Below are 27,838 nucleotides of genomic sequence, written 5' to 3'. Positions count from 1 at the left end.
ACAAATTCATTTGAAAGTATTACTGAGTCTATGATACTTTTGATCATTCCTCTATTATTTGCTCAAAGAGCAAATACTAAATCCATGACCACTGTCTGGGAGTTGGGAACCCTCCACTAACCCCTTTCAAGCTCCAACTTCTGAGAGCCTCAATGCAAACAGCAGTTTGCCAGGGGTCCCAGTTTGCCTTGTGGTCCAGGAGGGTCCCAAAGGATCCTAGAAAAAAACAGGGGTTGGGTGGGGAGTGGTAATCTAAGGGCTCCTGTTTTGGTCCCAATGATCCCAGAGTTACAGGCCAAAAAAAAAAAAAAAAAAGACTCCAAAGTGATCAAAGCAACATCTTATTTTCAACTTTATTTCCAACTTAAAACTTCATTATAAAACTTGTCAAATAAACATGTCAAAAACAAAATTAAAAACAAATTGTAGCTGATGTCCAGAAACTGCAGCACTGTGTTGGAAACAGCTCTTTTCTCATTACCAAGGAAAGAATTAAAGGTCCTTCTTCCTCCCCTAAAGCTTCATTGGTGAATCTAGTATAGAATAGGCTGGGACGCCATTTTTTGATGCCAGGAGAGAAGCATTAAAAAACTGCTTGCATACATCAGTACTAATAAAACACTGAAAATTTCACCAAAACGATGTTTAAAGACTAAAGGATGCGGAATGTTCTTCATGATCACATTAACGTAAGTTCTGTTATATACACTTCGAACTGCAGCGTAGAACAAACACTGCATATCTAAATGGCTCATATGTAAAATGTATAATTAAAAACCCAAACATATACACTATATTTATTAGATTCCCCAATGTTTAAGATTCTGGAGAACAATTTGACTCTGAATACGAAACCTTAGTGAATTTGCTACTGTTCCATTATAGGACAATTAATAATGAGACTGTATCAACTGAAGTAGAATCTAATGGCTAAAGCTACCTTATGCACAGCTATTAAACTAAAAGAAATGATTTTAAACTATTCCCTTAAATTGTATTTAGATAAATAGATTTCTAAAGATGAATACAACACTCCTTTACAGGGAGTAGAGTTTTGTAAATATAAAGGCTATGCAAAATACAGTATAAACTGCCTGAACTAACAGTAGCAAAAACACAGTTTAATTTAAAAAGTCAAAAACATATAAAAATATTAGCCTTTCAGAAATGGCAAATTTTCAAACACCACTCTGTGTAAAAATGTTTAAATAGTGATGTTATTCCAAAAATATATATTTATTCTATTTTTCTATTTGCAACAGTTTATAAAGGCAAACAAACACCTGCGGTTGAGGTAGCAAAGCCAAATTCACAAACTTTGGATTAGGAAAAATACCCTTCCTACTCTTAATAGCATCTTTCATACAATATTAAATGAGTTCCACTTCTTTCAAAATGTTTAATTCGCATGTAGTACTTTACAAAACTTAATTTAAAATACTGCAAATGTTTGTTAAAAAGATACTTAGTCCCGAAAATTATTTCACATTCAAAATACTATACAGAAAAATCTGAAGTCCCCATATATTACATAAAAGCTATGTATTTACAGTTTCAAATGCAGTTTTACACGTTGAGGTTAAGCAAACCACTACTAATGGTCTTCATTAAACAGTGTCCACTATCAATCATCCCCCTTCCCGTACAGCACTGAACAGAGAGGACCAATTTTTACTTTCAAATCACATAGCTAGTAAATGATTTAATTTAAAGGGAAACAAATTCTATTCTCTTAATGCAATAAAACATAAATGTACTTTAAAATGTAACTGTTTTCATTTAAGAAAAACCAACTGGACAAAGGAATCAAACTTTGAAAGGTAATCAAAAACCCTAAACATCAACAGTATTCAGTGCATTTGTAAGACTGTTTTCAGATTTTTAAGGATTGAAAATTTCCTATTAGAATGCAAATTCTAACATCTTTATTTATATTTTCCTTATGTTAATTGTTACGATTTAATAAAAATGAACACAGCTACATTAAAAGACTTACTACTTGGCTCTATAGTCCTGCCTCAAAAAGAAAGAGAAACATAAAGATCCTGTCAGTGCAACGAAAGGTTCATTTTGGGTTTTTTTCCTTTTTTTGTCAATGGAACCAAAACTGCAGGAGCATTTAGACAGCGCCTAGACCAGAATCAGTAGATGTATGGGAATATGCGGTACGGGACGCGCTGGCAGTACTTCTCCCACGCCAGGCCGTACTTCTTCCTACAGTGGCGTTCATCGCGAGCCTCCCGGTGCACCAGCAAAATGGTGAAATAAATCACGTAGAAATAAGGAAGAACGTGATTGAAACCTGGGGACAGCAACAGTAAATAGTACTAGATATTTTTATTATCACTACACAACTACACAGTATTGTTTCCTGCTGGTCCCCAAATCGTCTAAAAATGGACCATCCCGTTACTTCATTTTCTCCAACGGGGGAAACAACTACACCGGTTCATAAATTCCCACTAGTGTGTGGCAGGAGGTAGTATTTGAATTAAAAGCTATTCAGAGAACAGTGATTAATCCACCCTAACAATCCTTCAAAATCAGAACCTCTGTATTTAAAGCAAATCTCCCCGTTTCCTCCCTGCCGGTGCTCAGGAAGAGGACGGCAGGCCACCCGTGAGGGGCAGGGTGGGCAGGGCAGACAGCACTGCAGGGTATGGGCTGACACTAACACAAACAAAACAGAGTGTGCCTTTTCTTCTTCTTAAGAACCGGAGTTTTTCAGAATCTACGTACACTGAGTCACAAATAGAAAGTTAATTTCTACATATTCTTAGAAAAAAAGCTACCAGGCACAGCTTAAAACTTAAAATTTTGCTTGCAGAAGTTTAGACTCAAACTTCAGGCTCGGTGAATTCCTAATTCCCCTCAGACGCTGGACGAATGCGGTGCTGGATACACCAAAAGCGCAGCACCCAGATGGGGAACGGGCAACCCAAACCTCCAACAGGCGACACCCAGACCCAACGAGCACACACACATCCTATGGTGGCCGGAGAAAGAGTCAAATCAGTTCTCTTCTTAAATGCTTACCACATGGGAGGGACCATGCCAGGGCCATGATGAGATCACCCAAGTAATTGGGATGGCGAACAAAACCCCACCATCCAGAAACGAGAAGATTTTTTCCTGTTGAAGTATGAATGGTCTTTAAATCTATACAAAAATAAAAATACATTTTTAATGATCTCTAGACAAACAGACATAAAATCTTTATGTGGTATAAATACTATAAATAAACCAATACTTACGTGCAAGCTTTGGATCAGAGGGATTTTTCCGGAATGCATTTTTCTGAGAATTTGCACATCGGAAGATTACAAATCCACACACTGTAATTTTTTAAAAATTTCATTTGTTAACAATTTAGCTTTAATCTTTATTTAAAAGCATCTGTAATTTCATTTAGAAATTATTCCTGTGCTCCAAGGAAATTTGCAAAGTACAGAATAGCTTTATTTCTTAACAATTCAAAACCTCTCAATCTTAGAAGGTCAAAAGAAGATATGATCCCGATATCTCACTATCGTACAGCTTTCATCATCTACCATGAAGGCAAAACTAACAAATATAGTTACATCCATGAATAAAATCTAATGCAGCCCACATTACAATAAAATCAATACTGGAGTTCATCTGTTAGTTATGATACCTACTGGCCACAACATGAATGCTTTATTAATAAAACTATAGCTCAGAATCTGCACCAGAACAACTTGCACATAAATATATGCCGAATCCCACTGTAAGCCTCCAAGTTGGTGGCTTTATTTCAAATTCCGAAATGTCAAAATTAAGAGGCCCTGACATATCACTATTTATTATCAGTCCTCAATGAAGTAGTAAGAAATAACTCTACTCCCTATTTTTAGCTTAACTGTAAAATATACATATCCTGTCTTGAATAACACACAGGCACGTTTAACCAAACCAATGAAGAAACTAAATCTTAATTTCAACCAATAGCTTGAATGTCTTCTTCTACCATAAATACTGAATAGTGCAGCAAAACTAGCAATATTTGAAGTCCAGTGCTAATTTTCCCTGCCCTCCCTCTGGCGGAGGTGTTTAACCAACAGTGAAACGAAAGAAAAGCCATCCTGAAGCTAACCAACGAGCACCCGGCCAAAGTGTTCTCCTCGCTCGTCTCCAGCATCCACCCTGGCCAAGTGGTTCCCTCTGTCCGATGTATCTACCTCCCCATCCCACTTTTCCCCACTGCACCATATCCTCCAATAGGTTTACACTGATGTTCCCCCAGAGAGACGCACTCTCTACCTTAAACTCCCATCATATTCGGTCTGTAAGTCCCTCCTCTAGACTCTTCCTACTACTCAATGCAGTGTCTGAGCGTCTTATTTCTCCCGCTAGAATGCAAGCTCTAGGAAGGCAAGACCAATCTCCCTACTTTTTAAGGTGCTACCAGAAAAGGCAGGCACTCAACAGAAAAAATGAATCATTACTAAGACAATAAAATTTTAAATGAACTTATTATTTTAAACTAAATTTAATAAATTTTAAAACCAAATGGTTTGTTTAAAATTATGTTTAAAGAACCACTGAGAACCCAAGAAAGAAACATCCATTCTCTTTGTAAGATGCAAGAATCTTTTTATTACTCAACTCATCCATCACAGATTACTTCAAACCTGAGCCAATCATGGCCATTTAAAAGGGCATGCTAATCACTAATCACTAGAGAAATGCAAATCAAAACTACAAGGAGGTGTCACCTCACACCAGTCAGAATGGCCATCATCAAAAAATCTACAAACAATAAATGCTGGAGAGGGTGTGGAGAAAAGGGAACCCTCTTGCACTGTTGGTGGGAATGTAAGTTGACACAGCCACTCTGGAGAACAGTATGGAGGTAACTTAAAAAACTAAAAATAGAACTACCGTATGACCCAGCAATCCCACCACTGGGCATATACCCTGAGAAAACCATAATTCAAAAAGAGTCATGTACCACAATGTTCATTGCAGTTCTATTTACAATAGCCAGGACATGGAAGCAACCTAAGTGTCCATCGACAGATGAATGGGTAAAGAAGATGGGGCATATATACAAAATGGAATATTACTCAGCCATAAAAAGAAACGAAAGTGAACTATTTGTAGTGAGGTGGATGGACCTAGAGTCTGTCATACAGAGTGAAGTAAGTCAGAAAGAGAAAAACAAATACCGTATGCTAACACATACGTATAATCTACAAAAAAAGATGGTTCTGATGAACCTAGGGGCAGGGCAGGAATAAAGACGCAGACATAGAGAATGGACTTGAGGACATGGGGAGGGGGAAGGGTAAGCTGGGACAAAGTGAGAGAGTGGCATGGACATATATACACTACCAAATGTAAAACAGACAGCTAGTGGGAAGCAGCCGCATAGCACAGGGAGATCAGCTCGGTGCTTTGTGACCACCTAGAGGGGTGGGATGGGGAGGGTGGGAGAGAGATGCAAGAGGGAGGGGATATGGGGATATATGTATACGTATAGCTGATTCACTTTGTTATACAGCAGAAACTAGCACAACATTGTAAAGCAATTATACTCCAATAAAGATTAAAAAAAAAAAAGGTCCAGGAAAGACTAAAATTCAATCCTGATTTTCCAAAAGAGCTCAAGGATCAGAGAAAACAAGCAACCTGTACAAGAATACACAGCTAGTGTCAAAGCTAGCATCGAGCCCCATGCTCCAGATGCCTTCTGCTACCTAAGATGATATCTTATTATGTCTGTGTCTTCTGTTCTTCCCTCCCATCAGCCTTGTTTTTCTCAGTCACCTCATTCTGATAAGATCTGTAGTTGTGTCCTACTGCTAGATAGCTGTTCCCAGTGTATACCAGCATTTTCTTGTACATAACTCTGCCATATGTGTCCCTTTTATAAACATGAACTTGGTTACTTAGTACTTAATTGGGTTGTTGGGACTAAGTGGTTATTTATCCATTTATTATAATAAAAAGAGCCACTCAGACTTGAAAAAAGTAAATAAAAGGGCACACTATAAATATGCAGATCCACAGCACACACAATATTTACTACACAGAGACCGAAGTTAATACTCACGTTTCAGAGCAATGATTAGAGACACCATTGGCCAAGACAGTTCATTTGGATGACTGACTAAATAAAAGGCTTGGAAGCTGTAGATAAACGGAACCCACACTAGATCTCCAAAAGCCAGCATGAATCCAAATCCATCATGGATAATGTCCATGGTCGTCAGCAGCGCTTCCTGTAAGGGTATGGAGGGGGGAAATTTTCTTTTAAACTTTGGGGGACAAAAGCTTCAATGTTTAAAGTATTCAAGTAAGGTTCTAGTTTACAGTCAAATTTATAAAGGGCTAAGGGAAAGTACACCAACCAAAACCGTTTTAAAGTGGGAGTGGGCATCTGGTTCCCTCGGCACGTGTATCATTCTTTTCTTCTCCTGTCGCTCTACCCTCTCCCTCCGCGATCCTGAAACAACAGAGCTGCCAACGCCCCTGTGCCTCCATGCCTCTGCCTGGAACACCCCGCTCCAGCTTCAGCTGAAGCCTCGCCCATGCTGCTTTCCTCAACCCTCCCCCTAGACAAGGCACTTCTCAGATGCCACCACCCACCACCTGCTGAAGCCTGGAGCGACCGTGTGACTGTCCTGTAAATAAGCGACTCTCGCCACTAGACTAGAAGATGGAAGGCTGGGAGCATGGGTTTCCACCTGCCACCCCTGCACCCAGCACACATGCACCAACCTAACTTCTGATAGCAATCTGGCTTTTCATGTAGCTTTTCCACACTACCTGGCAACATGGGAAAATGCCTGCCTCGCTGCTCAGGGTAAATCAGGACCTGAACGCACTCTCGTGTGGATTTGGTCAGCGCAAGCCAGCAGCCAGATCCCCTGGACCAGAACCTGCAGGCCCGGCTCTGGAAGTGGAGGCTCTGGAAGTGGAGTCGGCCCTGCCCAAGGGCATCTCCAATCTGCCTCTGACACCAGTACTCCCCGCTGACTAGAAAAATTAGCAAGTATAAGTAAGCTCTGCTGAAGAATCAAACCAACACGGACCTACTGTGTAGCACAGGGAACATCACCTATATGCAAAAAGATCCTAAAAAAGAATGAATATATGTATAGCTGAATCACTTTGCGGCACACCTGAAACTAACCCAACACTGTAAATCAACTATACTCCAATAAAATTAAAATTTAAAAAATAATCAATATTCTAGGTTAAAGAAAAAGCATGATAATCTCCAAAACGCATTTTTTTCCCCCCAGAAAGCAAGCAAAAGGACCATGGAACAGAAAAATGGATGCAACAACTCCAGGCCCTTTGGGTCACCCTCTAGTGAAGAGCGCCTATTCTTACGCACACGGGAGCAGGTACAAGAGCAGACCAGTGATGACGACAGGGCACATGGGAGTGGGCAGTGAGCGAGGGACAAGGTATAAGCAGCTGGCGCCAGCAGGGGCAGAACCCTCAGCCCTACCCAGTTCCTGGGGCCTCAGGGGATTTGCTGGACAGCCAGCGGAGGCTCACAGGAAGGGTCATTTAAGTTCATATTCTCCACTTTCTAAGGTGCGGCACATCAACACGCAGAAGAATTCCTAGCACCCAATCTAATAAGAAAATTATTAAGCATCTACTAATTGCCCGAAAGTGTGCCAGATACTAAAGAAAATCATAAAATCAAGTCCTTTCTTCAAGAAGCCTACTATAATCTGGCTGAGATACTGCTAACATATTTAAAAAAATAACTTCCCAACTTTAATCCACTACCCCTGGTGAAAAACTGCCTTAACAGTTTTGCCTTAAAATACAAACATTTTCTGTTAATTAACAGAAATCAATGTTTGTTTAAATCTCTAGAAAATGTGAATTTCTAAGTCACTTCAAAAGTGACTACCGTGATACGACAGAAAACGAGAAGGAAGAATTACTCACCACTGAAAAGCTTCCAGACAGGAAGTTAAAAAAAAAAATCTCTGAGGTGATAAAGCAACAGAGGAAATATCATCTGACTTGTAAAATGTAACCTACCATCTTCTTAGGAGCCCTTTATTACATAATCAAAGAAAGACCTACAACTGGCAAGACTAAGTGCATTTACAAGAATTGTTGGGTTTTTTTTTTAATTTCAAAAGCATGTTTAATTTTGAGTAGACTTGGAATTTTCAAAGGACTCTGTATCAGATGCTCCCACAATCTCTGCAGCTTCTAAGGCTGGGCCCAGGTCTGTGTTCAGTGGCAGGAGCTCAACAAGAATCCAAATGTGGCTACCTGCACTCGAGGTCTGTTCACCTCAAAGAGCTCCTAATCTCCTCCCAAAGAAAAGGAAGGTTATCGATAAATCAATATCAAGCTTTTAAAGTCATTTTGACTGAATATGACCAAATAAGACAGCTTTAAAATAACACCTTAAAGGAGATGGACCTTCTCTCAAAATGTCAACAGACTGCCAAGAGAATTTATTTTGTAACATTATGACATAGGGCTGCCAATTTCGTTTTTCAAACTGAAAGAAAACTCAACTTGGAATTTGGAGGAGATGATGACAAAGATAACAGTAAATGATAAAACAGTTGTAAAATAGACCCAAGGAAGAAATTATTTTCAAGAGGAATATAGTTAGGTGAGACCGAGATTAGCAAACATTTACCAGTCTTCAAGTAGCGGAAAAAACTGATGATGTATCAACGTATGAGAAAAGCCAAGTGTTAGGAAATTAGCTTTATTTAAACTGTTTTCCTCAATGTATCATGATTTCTGGTTTTATATCCATCTAATCAGAGCTACTCTTTTATTCTGAAACACCAACAATAAAACATCTCCCCCTTTATCTAAGAACTATAAAGGGCAATCTGACAGTCCAAAGAACACTATCTTAACTCGATGATGATCTGTCCATCCATTTTCATCTGACAGAATCATTAAGAAATTAATGTTCATTAATTCATATAAATAAAGTTTTATTTATATGAATCGGTCACACCCACAAAGCCAAGATCCACAGATCTTAAATATTTAGCACCTGACAGAGCAGCTGACATACACGGAAGTATCACCAAAGTTCTTGACACCTACCCGCTGTCAGCGCTCACTGTGTGTCAGCTCAATGCGTCACATGGATCCAAAACTCATTTAATCCTCACAAGCCTTGCAGGCAGGTTATATTCTCCTCACTTTGTGTGGAAGAAGCTGAGGCTCAGAGGGGTCAGGTCAATCACCCACACTCAACGCCATCTGACTCCAAAGCTCTTAAAATTAATTACCTCATTCCAGAGAGCATCCACCACATACAAGAGCTGGAAACTGTTGACCAAAATCATTGCTAAAGATGGAACAGTGCGATGCTGTAGCTTCATCTCAGCCAAAAGCATCACCAGGTTAATGACCACCTGAAATAAAAGGGGCAGGTATAGTTTCTACAGAGAGAAAGGTGGTAACTTCCCAGCTGAGAAAGCTGCAGACACCACCTTACCGAGAAGCCACCATCAGTGATAAGACATATCAACCTCAGGAGTCCCTTGATAAGATTTACTGAGATGGACACTTATTCTGTGGTGTTCTTGCCAAAGACGTATAACTCACTCCAATCATGAGAAAACACTGGACTAACCCAAACTGAAGGACACTCTTACAAAATAACTGACCAGTATCTTCAAAAGTGTCAAGGTCATGAGAGACAAGGAAAGACTAGCAACTGTTACAGACTAGAGGAGACTAAGGCCAAATAACAAATAAATGCACTGTCGGACCCTGAAGAGGATTCTGGAACAGGAAAAGGCCAACAGCATGAAACATTGGTGAAACTCAAATAAGGTCTAGGGATTTAATTAATACTACTGTAACAATGTTAATTTGTGGGGGGTTTTTCTTTTTAATTGCTGTTTTTTATAACTATACTATGGTTCTGCCAGATGTTAATTAACATTGGGGAGAGTGGTATGAAGGAACTCTTTATTTTTGCAACTCGAACAAGTCTAAAATTAAGTCAAAATACATTTTTTTAAAGGGGAGGAAAATACATTTTTTCTTAATTCATACACTATTATTTTCCTACATAAACATAAACTGATATAATCAAAATAAAACAAACTCTTTTAATGTTTAATAACCTGTAACAGGGCATCTTATCCCTCTGGACCATATTTACAGCAAGAAAATATTTTAAGTAGACAGATTTATGCAATGCTGTGATTATTCCTAAAAACATACCACCCACAGCTTACTTTAACATTGTCTACAATCCTTTCCAAATGCAAGACTAATTTGTACTACTGAACTGAAATTAAAAAAAAAAGACATACCCATCCAATCAATCCGGGGCGCAATTCACAGAAGTATTTGAGATCAAAAGTACCGATCCGAGGATTTAACTCACGGCCAATGAAGAAATCATAGACAGCATTTCCTATGAAGGGAAAAGTCCTTATCCAAACAGTATTCCAAACCCAATTACGAGGCTTTAAAATTGCACTGCTGTCCACTCTCCAGGGTCACAATTCAATCACCTCCAGGAGCCTGGCAAACAGCCAGAGAGGAAAGGCATGGTGGTGAGAGCCAAGAGGGGCCGTGAGGACACAGGGGGCAGGGGATGCTGGCCCCATCTGGAAACATCCATGCTGCTACAGGCATGGGGCCTATGGGGCCAGATTCCTAGATTCTGAGGGAACCAGAGCTTTTTTAAATGTAGACTCACCATTTTAAAAATAAGCCACTTAATTTTTTTTAATGTTTAAGTACTTTAGGTTAGAATCAACCAATCTGTAATCTCTATTATTTGTTGGTTGTTTTTTTTTAAAAGGATGTTTACTATTTTGGACAAAAAATATTTGTCCTAAATTGTTATGATACTAATGTTACTAAAATGCTGTAAGTTGTTCAAATGTCTTACTGTCATCAAGTGACTAAAAAAGGAAGAAGAAACAAATAGGAAAACACAAGGGGAAAAAATCAGATTTTCTTCCTTTATTTTTCTCTAAATTTTTTCAGCTTTTCCTTTTTTTCCCTATTTCTCTTCATCTCATAAACTGAAGCGAGAATTCTATGAAAGCCTAGAAACAGATGCTGAGGGGCCAGTGGGGTGAGGGTGTGGAAAGGCATTTGTGGGGGGCGTTTGTGGGACCCACGTTCTAACACTGCTCACCAGAGCTGGCCGGCGACAGTTCATCCCGGGGCGCTTTCAAAGCCCTGGCGTAGAGATAAACACTCAAGACCACAGAAAAAACGGTGGCCGCAAGTGCACACTGAAGGAAATGACTGTACACGTAATAAAGCTCTACATCCCAGAAGAGAGATGCTCCGACGAGTACAGATGTCAGGATAAAAGCGTAGAATCCTTAAAAAAGGGAGGGGAGGGGAAAAAATGAATGTTAACCCAGGGTTCACATTGGATTTACACCATTATAAAATAATACAACATTATTTTGTAAAATCTTAGTTTCATTATTCAAGCTACACACACACAAATACATGAACGAGCAGTGCCCCTGAGGTTAGCAGTCTTCAATACAGATGCTGTATCTCGCACACAATTTGTGAAATATTCTCATACTTAAGTTATTATTTTTCATTGTGAACAGTCATCTGCTTTTAATGAAGAGAGAGCTGAAAAGAAGTGCACAGAAATTCACTATTAAAAAGCTGAAAAGAACCTCAAAATTCACATAATCCAAACCCCTGAGGCCAAAGTCAAATGGCTAATTATTGACAGAGCTGGGCCAAACACACAGTTTAAAGCCTTTAGGGCAATGTTGGTGGTTATAAATTATAAACATTTTTACCTGAAATAACTTATCAATAAGGGTTTCAAAGGATCCTGGTCGTACTCTACCTCCCAAACAAAGACCTCAAGACCCTGCCCTCAAAGAAGAGGCCACAACCCAAATGTTCCCCAGGGCCAGGCAGGAGACTGAGGGGACCAGCCGAGTGGGGATGTCAGGGAGGGACTGCCAGGCCCACAGATGTTCATTCCAAAGTCAGAAGCACCCACGAGGCCCCGCAGGAGGAGCTCCTGTTCCGAGCTAGCCCTGCTATGGCTCAACAGACAGAAGCTGAGTGTACTGGCTGCTTCTTCTTTGGACCCAAGAAACAGTTTTCCTTTCAGGAGCTGAGTGCCTGCAAAAACTGTTCTCTGAGTAAGCAGTCAAATCACATTTGGATAAAAACAGTCTAACACAGAAAAGACGTAGGTGTTATTTCTGTAAGAATTCTAAAACCAAAGCTTTTGTAAAGTCAAATGGTCATCTCTAATTTATTACTTAAGTCCACATTTTCCACAGTGTCAGGTTTACTCCAAAGAGTAACTTTTAACTTTTTAAACTTTTTCTTTAACTTTGTAAAGCATTCATTTAATGCTCATAAAATTTACGAATATTAAAGAAAAAGAATGGTAGATGAAGCCGTTTCTTGCTCTCTAGCCTACGTGGATTAAATTATTCAAAATGTCTTAGGACTCTCCTTAGTTGATGATGGTAAAATCTCGTAATACTAGAACCAGAGTAACGAGGAAATTTTCAAAGGAAGGATCAAGCAACTAGTTCAGCCACTGCCTGCTTGCTCGACAGCTCCGAGCCCAGTACTACTGTTCTCAGCCTCTGAGTGAGCCACGCCCTCAAAGGGAAGCAAAAACAGAAAAGAAGAGCACTTGGACGAGAAGTAAGTGGGTACCTAGAGAGAAGCCCACAAAACACGAACAGCGACAGACCTGATGGCCCAAAGGGAACACCCCACCCCTCCCCAGACTTGGCCTCACTGAGGCCGCAAGGCGCAGGAGAGAGGGTGTGTGGGAGATTCTAAACCTGGTTCCAGCAGCAAGGAATCTGGTAAAAGTAAACAAAGTATCTGACAGTAGCAGCAAGTCAGTGCTAAGCATCTACCAGGGGTCAGGCGCGGAGCTAGGTTCAACGCCTTACCCACTTGGCACAAGAGGCAGTCATCTAAAACACCTCTGGCTTCCCTTTTAGAGCCCAGTCGAGTGATTTCAGATACAGTGGATGCTAGATGAGTCACTGAAAAAAGTATCCACAGTTCGAAAGGTGAGAAGTGATAGGATTAAAACAGGCCAAGAACTAAAATTTACAGTATAATTCCCAAGAAAAGGAAAACAGTCCACCCAATCTAGTTAAAATGGAAAATCATTTAAGGATAACTACACTATACACGTATTTCTTAAAAGCAGGTTAACTGTACTTTATCAAAGTCTTCACGTGCCAAAGGTGGACTGTTCCTCTTACTCAGCACACACTCCTACCCCAGGAGGTGCCCACGTCAGGAGGGACAATGCCCACTTCTTGAGACGCTCATCGAGACTTCCACTCCATCCACTCAGGGCTCCTACCAACAAGCGCCTCCTACAGGCCAGTCCCTATGCTGGTACCACAAAGGGTACCACAATGAACACAGCCAAGTCCCTGCCCACGAGCCACCTTCTAGTGGGGAGACCCCAGTGAAGAGACAAGTACACTGATGTCAGGAAGACCTGTCACAGAGGAAAATAAAGCAGGGTAAAGGAAAGAAAGGGATCTGAGGGCTCCTCTGAGCAGAGACACGTCAGGGATGAAGCAGCCGACACTTTGGGGGAAAGTTTTCCAGGCAAAAGCACTGAGAATGTAGCCTAGAGACGGCCCGGAGGCCGGTGGCTGGAGCAAAAGAGCAAGAGCTCCTGAGGGCAGGAGTGGCCAGGAAGCCCACATCAGTGCAGAACTTAGGCCATGGGGATGACTCAGGATGATAAGATACACAGTCAAAATTGCTTCAATGAGCGATAAATGCTATTAAGAAAATAAAACTGGAGAGTGGAAAACAGTGACTGAATGGCTTGTTACTTAACATGGCATAATTCTGACGTATCGGCTGCAGGTGCGAGCAGTTTACATGCATGCTCTTCTGACTACTGAGAGAAATTTACCATTTCCTCCTCTGGCATAATCAGCTTTGACAGTTTACAGAGTACAGTACCCAAAAGTCTGAGCTATCGAGTCATCAATTTGAGTCTTGAAAAAAAAAAAAAAAATCACCATTTAATCTGTACTTGAGTCTTCTTCCATCAGTAAGAGGTGTTCCTTCTACAACCTTAAAAGAAAAGGTTTTTTTTTTAATTTAAAATTTTAAAAGCACAACACTTTACCATGATACACATGTCTTGTAAAATCACCTAAATTTCAACATGCCCAAGAAGGAGGATCATCTTTTAGTAGGAAACTTTAGTAACAAGTCTCAAAAATCTTCATGGCACTCCCTTACGTAAAGTAATTCCACCTTCAGGAATTTATCTCAAATACAAATCTAGTAATGACTTCTCCGTGTACTGAGACTATTGCCATAGCCACTCTCCCCCAACGATCCCATGTCCCACCACAAGACTAGACGTGTTTTCAAAAACCTGTACATCTAGTCGATCTCTAGCTCAAAACTCTTCAATGACTCCCCACTGCTTACAAAGCAGAATACAACTCCACTAACTCACGTTGGTGTCATCCTTTCAATCGGGTTCAACCCCACTTACCCAATCCCAAGGCCCATGTGCTATTTGATGATACAGACTCATATACTTACTTGCTCTGCTATTTATACATATACGCTCACTTAGTTATTCAATCATTTCATGTGATTCTTTTATCTCCAATAAGAGACCGAGAGCATGTCCACTGGACCATTTCATCTCTTCATTTGGATCACCCACAGCATCCCCATAAAAAAGGTACTCAAGAAACACACTACTTGAACAGGATGAGTTAAGAGAAAAAGTCCACCTGCCCAATTTTACTCCCCAAAATAACTATTCAGAAATAGTACAATTCATTATAAATTGTAAAATACTAATATGGTATCACTTGTCTTGGGCCAAACTACTTTACCCTTTCATTAGCTATGAAAGGGAACCCAGGAGAAATGTAGTATCTGTCTGAGATTATAGGATTAGCAAAACCCCACAGGCTAATTTCAAATGATTCTTATCTATTAAAGGTATCTAACAACTACTGCGTTGGGTTTTAGTCTGTGGGGAAAAAATAGATATATAGCTATCTATATATATAGATATAGATACAAACATATATATATATATTTTAACCATCAAAACTGCTTTTCTCAATAAATATTACCTAGTTTGAACTAGCTTTACCTGAGTTTATCTGAATTTGTGATTTTTTACTTTAGAGCCTTATCACAAAAATACCTGAAGGTTCACATCACAAGAATCCTCTCTAGAGCCAATGTTATGGTGAGGTTCCAAAGTATTTCAAGTCTGCAGCTCTATCCTCCTATCACTGGCATTTGCCACTCCTAATAAAACTGATCCTTTGGTTTACAGACAGTTGGCAAACTTGCAAAGCTCTAAGAACAAGATCTTTAAATGAATTATTTATTGATTAGGGAATCTCATGTTCTTTTAAATATATCCAAGTAGAGTATTCTAATGAAAGAAGAAAAACCTACACTTAGCAATGAGGACCAGTTTTAAAGACACTGCATGAGTCTGAAAAGACCATTCAATGGTCCAGACAACAAATTTCTGAAAGAGATGAAAATCAGAAACTCATCATGTTAAAAAAAAAAAAGTAAAAGATACGGACAAAAGTCCATTGAGCTCAGTATCTTATCAACTGGTAATTTAAAATTCTGCATCTGAAATGACATATAGTGAGAGGGAATTTTTTTTTTCCCAGCCATCTCTACCATTAGTCAGGCTATTTTGAAAAATGGCTTATTCTTCTCTATTTGGTTTGGAAAGCTACACAAGAACCCTCAATCAGATTCTTTAAGTTTCGCTTAATAAGTATGTGTTACAGAATACAAGAGTAAACGCTTAACAAACTAAAACTAAGTAAGTCTGGGTAGTTATGACCAAGGACAGCTTTTAACCTTAAAACTACTATAAATGTCTTTATATAAACATGGGAGCGAGGGGAAGAAAATCTCATTAATACCATACGCCCCACCAACAAACGCTTACCTTCCCAATCGGCAGTAAGTAGAACAGAGCCTGAAGGAAAAACCAGAGGAGGTAGGCCCCAAATACCCTGGTTTCCCATAAATCGTACAAAGCTGGCAGAGGCGGCGGAAAATTCAGAAGACTGGGCTCTTCCTGTTTACACATCAACAGCAACAGGAAGAGGAAAGCAGGCAGGCCAAGCGTGATGAGAAAAACACCTGCAAATAATCAGTGAACATTCAAGGCTCTAATTTCAATCCAGGTGATTTTATTTTATTTTTTTCAAAACTCACTTGAATTTCTAAGGTCGAAACTCAAGTCTGGCTAGCTGTTTGAAACCAATTTCTAATGCATCATTAGAAAGTCTTAACTCTACCTGTCACACCCTGTGGGAAAGCAACCACAGGCATGAAGGTAGTAAAACAGCAAATGCCCAGCACTGAAGAGCAAAATTCCACCTCGGAAACCAAGCTCTAAAACACTGAAAATCCAACCACTATGGGAGCAAACATGTTGAAACTCCAGCAAACTGAAGATTGGAACATCTAAAAACTTGAAGATTGGAACATCTAAAAACTATCGGTCTCATCTTTAAAGAACAAAAAACTTTATACCCCTAAGTTTCTCACAATTAAAATAGTATCACATTCACGTTACATGTGCGCAGACTTTTAAGCGATGCTGGACACCATCTTTAACAGATTCAGTTAGCCAAGAGTTATAAATTACAAAATACAAAGCAGTTAAGCCATGCAGGATTTTGAACCATTTAACCAATAAGTACTTCCTTTTACTAAGTCATAAGACCTCACCAGCTCCACCCACTTAATAACTCCAAGCCTCTGAATGCTTCAGATCTTTGACCCTCAAGAGCAACCTGTCTAACAGGTAGTGTAGACACCATGAACCCACTGGATGCATGCAGCTTATTCCCAGTGCTACTGCCAAGCCAGGCCCTGTCACTGAGATCTGATTATTAGCAGATTTCCCAGTCACGAATAGCTCACCGTCCTTCCTATATACAACAGTCATACCAACCTTCCTTTCATCACTTCTTTGCTCAAAACCTATTAAAAGATTGCTAAAGGGCTTCCCTGGTGGCGCAGTGGTTGAGAGTCCGCCTGCCGATGCAGGGGACACGGGTTCGTGCCCTGGTCTGGGAAGATCCCACATGCCGCGGAGCGGCTGGGCCCGTGAGCCATGGCCGCTAAGCCTGCGCGTCCGGAGCCTGTGCTCCGCAACGGGAGAGGCCACAGCAGTGAGAGGCCCGTGTACCGGAAAAAAAAAAAAAAAAAAAAGATTGCTAAAAGTTTTAAATATAGCCACAGTGGCACCCTTTCTACTCCATGATAACCCTCAAAAATGCTCCTACTCAGGCCTTTGCACCTGCTGTCCCTTCTGACTGGAAACTCTTCCCCAGGTTCCCACCTGGCTCACTACCTGGCCGCCTTCAGATTTCTTCAGAGAAAGCCCTTTCCTGCTCACTTTATCGCAACCAGCGTTCGCCCACCCTGCCTGCCCTCCCTAGGCCGGTTCTGATGCCTACCAGGTACTCCTCCAAATTCTAAGTCCTTCTGCTGTGTGGCTGTCACTTCAAAGGTTCTCAACGACGTAGGTCCTTTTGTAACAATTTTTTCTTCCTTTGAATCTATTTCTTTTAATTTGACCTCTTCTCTTCGTGGATGAAGGCTATACTGTGTAAGTATATAACTACTCTCTTGTGACAAAGGGAATTTTTCCTATTTAAAAAATAAAAAGTATTAAATATCTGTAGTCAGTAAGTATCATTAATGCTACCACATTAAGTAATTCAGCATCTTAGTATAGCCATATACACTAATAAGAATACATTTGTTAAATTATACTCAGTCTTAATTTAAGAACAGAATCTTAGAAAAGATTCTAAGAAAAATTATGGTTTTCAATGTGCTTCTTTAGAGAAAGTCACTTTAACAAGGAAAAAAATTACCTGAGAGGAAAATGAACCCCTCTGTACCTGCGTGTTTTTGTGAGGTATGTCATTCCTCTCTATGTGCTCAGGCTCCCCGTTATATCTGTTGATGCTATTTCCAAATGGCTTCTAAATTGAAGAATATAAAACATTTTAACCATAAGAATGATAATTAGTAAAAAGGTACATGATGGTAAAAGTTCAGTACTGTGAAACCAAGCAATAAAACCAACCAAAGATTTTCACAGCCGTAATGCTGAAGAATTTCAGCCCACTTTTTAAAAAAAAGAAATGGAATAAAATTGATTAGAATTTCCTAATCTTCAAAAGATTGGCTCTTACAGTAGAGGTTTCCACATAAGATCTTCCATCTTTTAAACAAAATTAGACTAAATCTTATAATTTCACTGTTCGATAACAGATGCTCTAATAATATTCACTATGAGAGGTAGATACAGTAAAAATTGGTAAATCAGCTCATTAACTGGTTAAAAAAAAAGAGGAAAAGACATTCACGGCCCCCAAACAGCTTAATAACAGGAAATTAAGAAATAGTGGCTACTTATGGAGTATTACTAGTAACCTACAAACTGCCTACTTTCTGAATTTCATCTGCCTTATTTCTATTTAACCTTACATTTTCTCTCCCTAATGTCTCCTTTCTCAATTCAGTCTCTTTCCTTGAATGTCATTCTCTTCAAGCAGTGGAGGGAATTTCTTGCTGACTGTACAGAGGAAGGACTTTCGCTTACAAAACATTTTCCAGGCAATGTATGGCTGAAATAGGTGACTTTGCTCCTTTAAAGTCACTGACAGATTAATTAAAAAGAAAAATATATCTTTTGGGAGGCCAGCTGTCGAAAGACGGCATTAATATAGTATCAAGTTCTAGCTCAAATCAAGGTCTAACTGAGCAGTGACAGCATTCAACATATACTAAGTTTACCAAAGTGCCAACGAGCCACTTAGCAGCAAACGGACCCACCTAAAAACTACACTCTCGGTTTTTCAAAGGTCCAACGTGTAATCCACAGCAACCACAAATGTAATCCTGTAACGTAGCTAGTCAGCTGACCCTGAACCGTACTGACTGCAAATTGACGGGGTATTCACACAGTGAGGCAAGGTACTGCAAAGATCACAATTAGGAGTCCAAAAGAATAAGGATGATGTGATGTCAAAGCTACGTGCAGGGCTTCGCTGGTGACGCAGTGGTTGGGAGTCCGCCTGCTGATGCAGGGGATGCGGGTTTGTGCCCTGGTCCGGGAAGATCCCACATGCCGCGGAGCGGCTGGGCCCGTGAGCCATGGCCGCTGAGCCTGCGCGTCCGGAGCCTGTGCTCCGCAACGGGAGAGGCCACAACAGTGAGAGACCCACGTACTGCAAAAAAAAAAAAAAAAGCTACGTGCAGCCTAAGTACAGTCTTTCACACATGTCGCCCCATCCTCAGCTCAGTGATGGGTCCACAGTGAGCCTAGGACTCGACGGGCGAGGGGCAAAGCCAGTCTGAGGCTCTGGGGTCACCAGGACTATAGGGAGGTTACACTGTAAAAAAATGTAACGGTCACAAGAAGCTAAAAATGAAATGCGACAGAAAGCATGCAGCATCTGTTCCTTACCCTGAGTCACCTGACTAGTAAAAAGAGCCACTGACAGAATGTCCAAACTCACTAGGAATTATCAAAATGCAATTTAAAATGGTGAGTTGAAAATCTTTGACAATCATACTGGCCAAAAAACACCAAACAAAAGAGAAAAAACCTATTAACTGTTATACTCAGAATGAGAAAATGGTCATTCATACCCTACTCCTACTGGTATCAACTTTCCTGAAGCAATTTGGCAATATGTAAAAAAGCCTCAAATCTGTTCTATCCATCTGACTGAGCAGTTCCACTTATAAGAATTTATCCTAAGGATATATCAGATGTTGTGTAAGAATATTTGTTTATAATAATGAAAACTTAGAAAAAAAAAGCTAAATGTCTATCAACAAGGGAGCTAACAATTACATTACCTCTATATAATTTATGATAAATCCAAATAATACCATACAACAACAAAAGTGATGCAGGGGGCTTCCCTGGTGGCGCAGTGGTTGAGAGTCCACCTGCCGATGCAGGGGACACGGGTTCGTGCCCCGGTCCGGGAAGGTCCCACATGCCGCAGAGCGGCTGGGCCCGTGAGCCATGGCCGCTGGGCCTGCGCGTCCGGAGCCTGTGCTCCGCAACGGGAGAGGCCACAACAGTGAGAGGCCCGCGTACCGCAAAAAAAAAAAAGTGATGCAGGAAAATACAACACAGAAGGTTACGCCCAACATCTTAAAATTTAAAAATCTGACTACAAAACACTATGTAATAAATCCAGTGTTTTAAGGTTATCAAAAATCTGTACATTTTATCCAGAAAAGAGGTAACAGTAAGTGAACAGAATAAACAATGACCTTTCTTCAATTCTGTTTATTTATTATTTCAATTTGGTCTACTATCTAAAATGTTCATTGTGCAAGGTCCTCCAGGCTCTGCACACCCTACCTAATATTTCCAACCTTGAACTCTGAAAGTAAATTCCATTAAAAGTATCATCTCTGAATAGGGAAGGCAATCAAGTACAATGATACTAAGACAGCAAGAATATGTTTTTATAAGATACAGTTATGTCTCATTATTTTCTACATGAACTTTTATTCACTATAAAAACTATTCAGTTCAGTCTACAATCTACATCTATTTCAAATTTAAACACTGCTTTTTTTAGGAAAAAAACCACAATATTAAATTGCACTCATAACTTAAAAATGTTCTTTTTCATGGTATTTAAAAGCATTATACCTTCTATTCTTCCAAACATTCATTTTTTCATGTAATCTTTAATATTATTAACTGCAAATCACTTGAGTACACATAAAGGGGAAGACATGATTTGGGCAGATTAAACACTGTGGTAAGGTTGGAGATCTCCCAAACACACGTACCAATACCAGTGGAGTCAGTTTAACTTCCAATATTTCCTTCCTTGCTTCCTTCTTTGCTTCCTTAATGTCAGCCTGGTGCGAAGCTGAGACGGATGGGCGGGAACCTTTTGGGGGCCGGCCAGGGGATCGGGAGCGCGACCTGGAGCGGCTCCCTCTGCGTCTGGAGGGAGAACTGGAAGTTGAGCCACTTTTCCTTTGCCTGAAGGAGGTTAAAGGCTAGAGGGAGGAGAAAAGGCAGAGCTTCACCATAAGTCGTAACACACGCAGACCCACACTGCCAGAGGGCAGCAACGGCAATGACTGCACCAGTGACTCTAAAACCACCCTGGGAACTCATGGGATCTGAGCATCCATCAGATGAGGCCAATAACAGCTTCAGCTATAATGACCCGTCTCTCCTGAGACCAAAGCAGCCTTTCCACCCCTAACTCTTCTTTGAAGGTATTGCCAGGAAATGAGTGTTCTAAACCAAGCAGCTGTACATTTTCCTAATAACATATATAAGAGATACAAATAACATTGATTAAAACTGAGATGATAAGACAAAAAAAAAATTAGCACACAAACAATAACAAGAAAATTCATCTCAGTTTCACTCTGAATAAAACACGATCAGATCTTGAAAACGAGTCCAAGACTGGGTTACACAGCAATGTTTTACCCTGCCCTCACCTACTCCGAATATTTCCAGGAACCTAGACCTGAGGAAGGCAAACTAACCCCCAGCCCAAATCCCTCCCACCCAGTATGGGTGGCACAGGAGCGAAGAATGGCTTTACAGTTCTCAAATGACTGCAAACAAAATCAAAAGAAGAATGAAACTTGGTGGCATGTGAGAATCATCTGAACTTCAATGTCCATGAATAAAATTGCATTGGGACACAGCCATGTCCACAGTTGCTCCTGCAGTGCACGAACTATATGTACAAGTCCTTTTACTCAAAAATGTTGCCAACCCCTGGTCTAGAGCACTCAGACTGTGATCCACAGGCTGCGGGCTCAAGAACTGTTTGTTACTGATCTGCAGCAAGGAATGAAACTGAGAAGAGATGGGCAGCAATTTTTATAGCATTTTGACAAAGCAATTTTATGTCTATTGAATCTGACAGTGAAAAGTTAGGGTTTTATTTTGTACCTTTTTTTTTTTCCCATTTGCCTAGTAATTACGGTATGTTACGTAAATACTTCTATACCATGGACCAGATATTTGCAAGCTCAGGTCCTCACCAGATAGGTTGAGAAGCCTTGGACTCAAATCTAATTAATGTCACTCTCCTGATTAAATCTTCGGTGTCTGGGATGAAGCCCAAACCCCTCCAGTTCTGGCTCCTTCTTTCCCCTCCTCCGGCCCTCGCCCACCACACCCTTTCAGCATTGGTCGTCTGTGACTCCCAACCCAAGCCTTTGGCATGCTGTCCGCTGTGGAAGTCCCCCCACCCCATCACCTGAGTTCTCCCTATCTGTCCTCAGCACTCAGCTCTGAAAGCCTTCCCCAAAACCCAGTGCCCTTCCCTACCCTTGATGTGCTCCAACGCCACGCATGACAAACTGTCACAGAATGACAGAGTGCATTAAACTAGGGAGAGGACGATGTAAGTGTCTGACTTCAGCAGACTGACAGCTTCTTAGCAACAGGGCACTGTGCCTCATTCATACATTCCCAAAGCCAAAAAACAGGATCTGACCTAAAGCAGGAGAGTGACCCTACGCCTGCAGAGAGCCAGACCTGACTGCTCTAAAGCTTAAAAACCACACCTACAGTGATTTCCCAACTATTATAAACATGCTCTGTAAACCAGAGTGCTTACCTTGATATCACTCTCTTTCAATTCAAGTTCAGTTCCATCTTTGTATCTTACGTTGTAAAGCTGGGAGTTGCTGTCATGGCTCAGAATTTCTACTTCATAATAAAGTGAACTCCCGGGCCATCGACCTCTTACCACCTCACCATCGGCAAATTTCCTACTTGGCATTTTGAAAATCAGTCTGAATAGTTTAAAAAAAAAAAAAAATTACATTTGTCTTTTTTCATAGATTAAACGCTAAAGTACAACTTTCCAAAATGTTTAACTGGTCAAGACTTTCAGGCTACAAAAGCCTCTAGAGGAGAGGGTGAACAACTCCTATTTTAAAGGTGAGAAAACTGAAGCTTAAAGATGTTAACTGTTTTGTTCAAGGGCATAGAAACAGATGGCATGAAGAGGCAGAGTCAGGACATAGAGGTTGTTCCTTCTGCTACACCATATCTCATTGGGAATCACTTTATACAGCCACTGTACACGGAAGTGGCACTAAGGATTAAATATGACAAAACATAAAGGCTCCAAATGATCTGCACCATGCAAAACGCTACCCACCTACAGTAACTATACTTCTTTAGTTAATAAGGCACAATCTCACAAAGGACACACATTTTCTGATTGATAACTCTGCATATACAGTAGTCCCCTCCTTATCCAAGAGGGATATATTCTAAGACCCCCAGGCATCCCTAGTGGATGCCTGAAACCACAGATAGTACAGAGCCCCGTACATACTGTGTTTTTTCCTATACATACATACCTATGATAAAGTTTAATTTATAAATTAGGCACAGTAAGAGGTTAACAACAATAACTAATAATAAAACAATTATAACAATATACTTTAATAAAAGTTATATGAAGGTGGTCGGTCCCTCTCTCAAAATACCTTAAAGGCACAAATTTAATGCCTTTTCCATCTTAACTAAGCACTTAACCACACACTGTGGCCGTAACTTGCAGTTTGAGGTACAACAGCGAAACTAGCAGGAATTTCTGTTTCCTTCTTCACAATTTCACAGACAGAAGATTCGTTCTTACCATAGGTCTCAGCAACCTCAGCATAGGATTTTTTTTCTTTCCCTATTAAGCCAAGAATTGTCACCTTTTCCCTTAAAGGAAGAACTTTACAGCTTCTCTTTGGCATATCTGAATTGCCAGCGTCACTACTCTTGTGCTTTGAGGCCATTATTAAGTAAAATAAGGGTCACTTGAACACAAGCAGTGTGATACCTCGACAGATTACCGAGATGGCTACTAAGTGACTAATGGGCAAGATGTGCTGGACAAAGGGACGATTCACATCCCAGGCTGGATGGAGAGGGACAGCCCAAGATTTCATCCCGCTACTCAGAGTGGCACACAATTTAAAACTTATGAACTATTTATTTCTGGAATTCTCCATTTAATATTATTGGACCGCAGGTGACCACCTCAGAAAGTGAAACTGCAGATAAGGGGGGATGACTGTAGTCTTACAAAAGCTTTAAAGATGTATTATCTAATTTTTAACAAATTACCTTTACTAAAAACAGTAAACTAGGCAACAGATGGGGAAAATCAAGGCTGTGTAATTAGCATTACTATAACCTACCAACAGGGAGAACAATATAACTCCAAATCTAAAATGAATAGCAAATTTGGGGTTTTCACCAAGCTTTCAAGTCTTACAGCTGAAGTCTCAAATGCCTACCAAGTAACTGCCAACCACATACCTGGGCCAGCATCCTAGCTCTTTTTTCAAAAGCCTACAGCAGACATCAACCCTCAGTTATAACCCTCTTCTCCACTGAACCAAAACGTGGCCCATGAAGCCTGGTATGAAAACAACACTCTAAGAAGCCACAAGCAATCTGCAGCAATTGTCACTTACATGAGGCCTGTTTTTCAAACATCAACTGACTGCTGGGTGCTTCAAGCTCTTAGGTAGTAATGTTTCTCCCTCCTCGGACCAGCAGATTCACCTTTCCACAGGACAAAACCAGCGCCTGCCGACAGCTCCAACACCAACTGAACTAGCTGGGCCTCGCCTAAGAAGGAGACAGGAGGACCCAAAAATCTCTCCTTACAGTCACCCGCATCCCACCAACTAAGCAATTCCCGAAACATCCTCTGGGCATATAAAGATACAATCCTCACCCGGCTCCTGTCAACAAAAACAACACTTGAGAACTTCTGAAGACTCTCCAGAGTTAAGAAAGGAGAAAGATCACCACACCCCTCCCGAGAAAAAGTCTTTCCCAAGCACCACATTTCTTCACTGTTAATCGCCTGAGGAAAAAACTTCACAAGCTTCACTTGCTTAGATAGATAGGAGCTAGGTCAGTAGATGAAAGAAAACACAGAGACTTAGGTGGTGATTAGAGGATGTCAGTCCATTTACACATTAGGTACAAGAGATGGCTTTCTTCCCAAACCTACCTGAGAGAGCATCACTGTGGTAATGAGAAGGTTTGGGCTTGGGGGGGGGGGAGGGGGTCGGGGCACGGGAAGGACCCCAGACACTCTGGGAATGAAGTCACACCTGGCTGAGGAGTCACGTGAGGGGCACTTGGGAAGCAGAGGGCGGTAGACACCCTGGGACCCGGAGGAGGGGCACAAAAAAGGAAGGTGACAACAGCAAGTTTTGCCTATTTCAACATTTAGCTCTGAGCCTCCAAACACTAAGAAAGAGGAAGGAAATGTGCCCTTCTCTCGTGCCCCCTCCTTCTCCTCGGACCCCCTAAAATCAAACCACTGCTATTAGTACTAGTTCTCTGACATTGGTCAACCAGGGTGAGCAGAAGGCAATTACATCTTTCTACGTGAAGATGCCATCCGAGTTTCAAACAACTCTTTGTAAACTTTTGAAACACAGGCCCTCAGGACTCGGGAGCCACCTGGATTTTTTAAAAGGCCCTTGAGCAGATTCTGTCCTTTTTGGAAAATACATTTATTGGCATCTTTCCGTTGTACCTATTTTACGCCACACACACAGTATCTGTGCGATACTGGACACAGGTCAATGCCAAAGAGGTTTTTCTGCTATCAATTAAATATTTGGGGTTAAACAAATTAAGATAGCTGGTGGATATCTGTTAGGTCTCTAAACATTTTTAAAAAAAGAGTTAGGAATTAGGACTCGATAACGATCTTTCATATAATGGCTGAAAAAAGGAAAAAATAGGAACAAACCAGCACGCTCCTTCGGAGACCACTATCTCACACACAAATGTTCCAAAAGGCGAAACTACCAACATTATGTGCACCTCCACTTTGCACAAGATCCACACACAAGTGTCACACAGTGCATCACATCCTAATTCTGCAGGAGTGAATTAGCCAGGTAGGACAGAAAAGCCCCAGGACATTTGCGCACATCGCTATGCTCACCTGATGGAATCAAAACACACAGGGATCAGCCTCCCTCAGAAGGGAGGTTTTAGCCAAGTAGGTTGGCAAAGAAAGATTTTGTTTACTGAGCACAATGTCTCCATTCCCCATTAGCAGTGGAAACATGGGGACCCTCAGGCTTTTCTCTATTAAGCCACAACATGCTTGCTAACTTCAGTGGCAATTGGCACTGGAATCTCCACACATATCAGCTCCAATATGTTACTGTTTATCAGCACAACTGAATGTGTTATTCTCTGCTGATCGCAGTGTTACAGAGGCCTTTGGTCATCTTTCCTCACTTTCCCAAGTTAGTCTAAACGTGGCAGAGAAAGGGAAGCTCAAATGAAGTTTGACAGCTTCCCTCTTCAGCACCTGGGACCAAGGCTGGCCTGGCAGGCAAAACCCAAACAGGAACCCCTGGCCTATCTCCTGCCCCTGTCGCAGAAAGCAGAAGAAACGCCACCTTCTTGGCTGTAGGGGCGGCACGGCCTGACTTCTCCCCTAAGCAATATAAAGAATTGAAGGTAACAATAATTCCCCTCCTACTCACTCTCTTCCCTCCTCCCTAGACAGCTCTCAGAAACTAAACTTAAACTGGACTTGGTGCCCAGTCTAAATTAGCGCGCGCGTGCGCGCGCGCACACACACACACACACACACACACCCTTTCCTCCACGGCAGTTGCTACAAAGTGTAATTACAGATTTGCACGTATTTATTTGCAAGGTCCCTGAGGGCTGGGACCAGGAGCGTGGATCTACCTGGGCTCCGGCCGGGTGCATGCCCGCCACAGCCCGTGAGCAAGCTCGCTCGCTCCAGGCTGAACCCTTGCACTGTCCACGCGCTGTCCAATGTATCTAACTGGGTCGTTCTGAATATCCACAGCCTGACTCCCGACCAGACCCTGCAATCATTTTGATGGAACCGCCTGGAACCAGGCCCTCTGCCATCAAGCGCTAAGTGTCCCTTGCGAGTGTCGGAAGGTGTCATTACGAAGAATTTTTTTAAAGCCTTTAAAAAGATGAAAAAGTAGGATCGAGCTTTAGCTGGAGTACGCAAACCTGCCTAACTACCCGTTTCTTGAGTGTGAGGAAACACCGGGCGAGGGAATGCAACGCGCGCAGCCAGCACTGGAGAATAGCCGAACAGAGACCGCCACGACCCTCAAGGCCAGTGACAACCAGCGAGAATTAAAGGCAACTTTGCAACCCCACTTCCCCGTCCGCCAGGCTGCCGCGCCTTTTCTGCCTCCCCGAGAGCAGGGCCCACCAAGCCACCCGCTAATCTGTCAAAAAGGCGCTCGGAGCCGGCTTCGGAGGGCTGGTGCTGCAGGGCGGGGACAAAGGGACCGGGGTGGGTCACCCACCCACTCATCCTCCCCAGCCAACATCATTTTACACCGACGCGGCGCGTCCAAAATGGAGGGAAACGTCTGCAATTTAAAACCGCAGCTCCATTTCCGCAGCTGGCCGGGCCGGACGCACCTTCAGCCTCGCCAGCAGCGGCCCGGACCGACTCGGAGAAGGGGAGGGCGAGGCCGCGGCACCAGGCCCGGCGCCCAGGAACCCCGGTCCACCCGCCGCGCCCGCCCCGCCCGCCCTGCGGGCCTCCCCCCGGCCCCTCGGAGACTGCGCCGTGGGGAGCGGGGCGTGGGTACGGGCGCTCACCTGCTCCGGACTCCGGCGGGAACACGAACAGCTCCGGGAGAGTTGCTGAGCAGCTACCCGGCGGCGGTTCCGCGCGCGCGACACTGCCGGCTCTCGCGCTCTCGCGCCCCGCGGTCCCGCAGCCCGGGCGCGCGCCCC

General features: G+C 41.8%; 1 protein-coding gene across 2 annotated transcripts; it reads right to left on the bottom strand.

Annotated features, from left to right (window-relative positions):
• Positions 1-328: 328 nt before the first annotated feature.
• On the bottom strand, positions 329-27,838 carry LBR (lamin B receptor). 2 transcript variants are annotated; one of them, XM_004270992.3, is made up of 14 exons: positions 27,701-27,838; positions 22,665-22,842; positions 20,857-21,072; positions 17,928-18,011; positions 17,478-17,670; positions 15,953-16,149; positions 14,016-14,070; positions 11,144-11,335; positions 10,305-10,408; positions 9,267-9,392; positions 6,077-6,245; positions 3,255-3,335; positions 3,037-3,159; positions 329-2,302 (listed from the first exon to the last, which is right to left on the bottom strand). In XM_004270992.3, exons 2-14 carry the CDS (start codon positions 22,827-22,829, stop codon positions 2,142-2,144), a joined length of 1,866 nt encoding a protein of 621 aa, XP_004271040.2. In that variant the 5' UTR covers positions 22,830-22,842; positions 27,701-27,838; the 3' UTR covers positions 329-2,141. The 2 variants fall into 2 exon arrangements, with proteins under 2 accessions (XP_004271040.2, XP_033286294.2); XM_033430403.2 differs by lacking the exons at positions 3,255-3,335; positions 27,701-27,838.

Source organism: Orcinus orca, chromosome 1 (genome assembly GCF_937001465.1).
Source record: "Orcinus orca chromosome 1, mOrcOrc1.1, whole genome shotgun sequence".
NCBI classification, from domain to species: Eukaryota; Metazoa; Chordata; class Mammalia; order Artiodactyla; family Delphinidae; genus Orcinus; species Orcinus orca.
Note: the sequence above shows the minus strand (reverse complement) of the source record. Positions and strands in the feature narration are given on the sequence as shown.

Bases quoted from the DNA above. Each gene is read 5' to 3' on its own strand.
- LBR (XM_004270992.3), bottom strand. From the start codon at position 22,829: ATGCCAAGTAGGAAATTTGCCGATGGTGAGGTGGTAAGAGGTCGATGG. The intron at 10,409-11,143 runs GTGAGCAGTGTT...TTCCCTTCATAG, and splicing joins ACTGTCGCCGGCCAGCTCTG to GAAATGCTGTCTATGATTTC. The intron at 3,160-3,254 runs GTAAGTATTGGT...ATTTTTGTATAG, and splicing joins CTCTGATCCAAAGCTTGCAC to ATTTAAAGACCATTCATACT.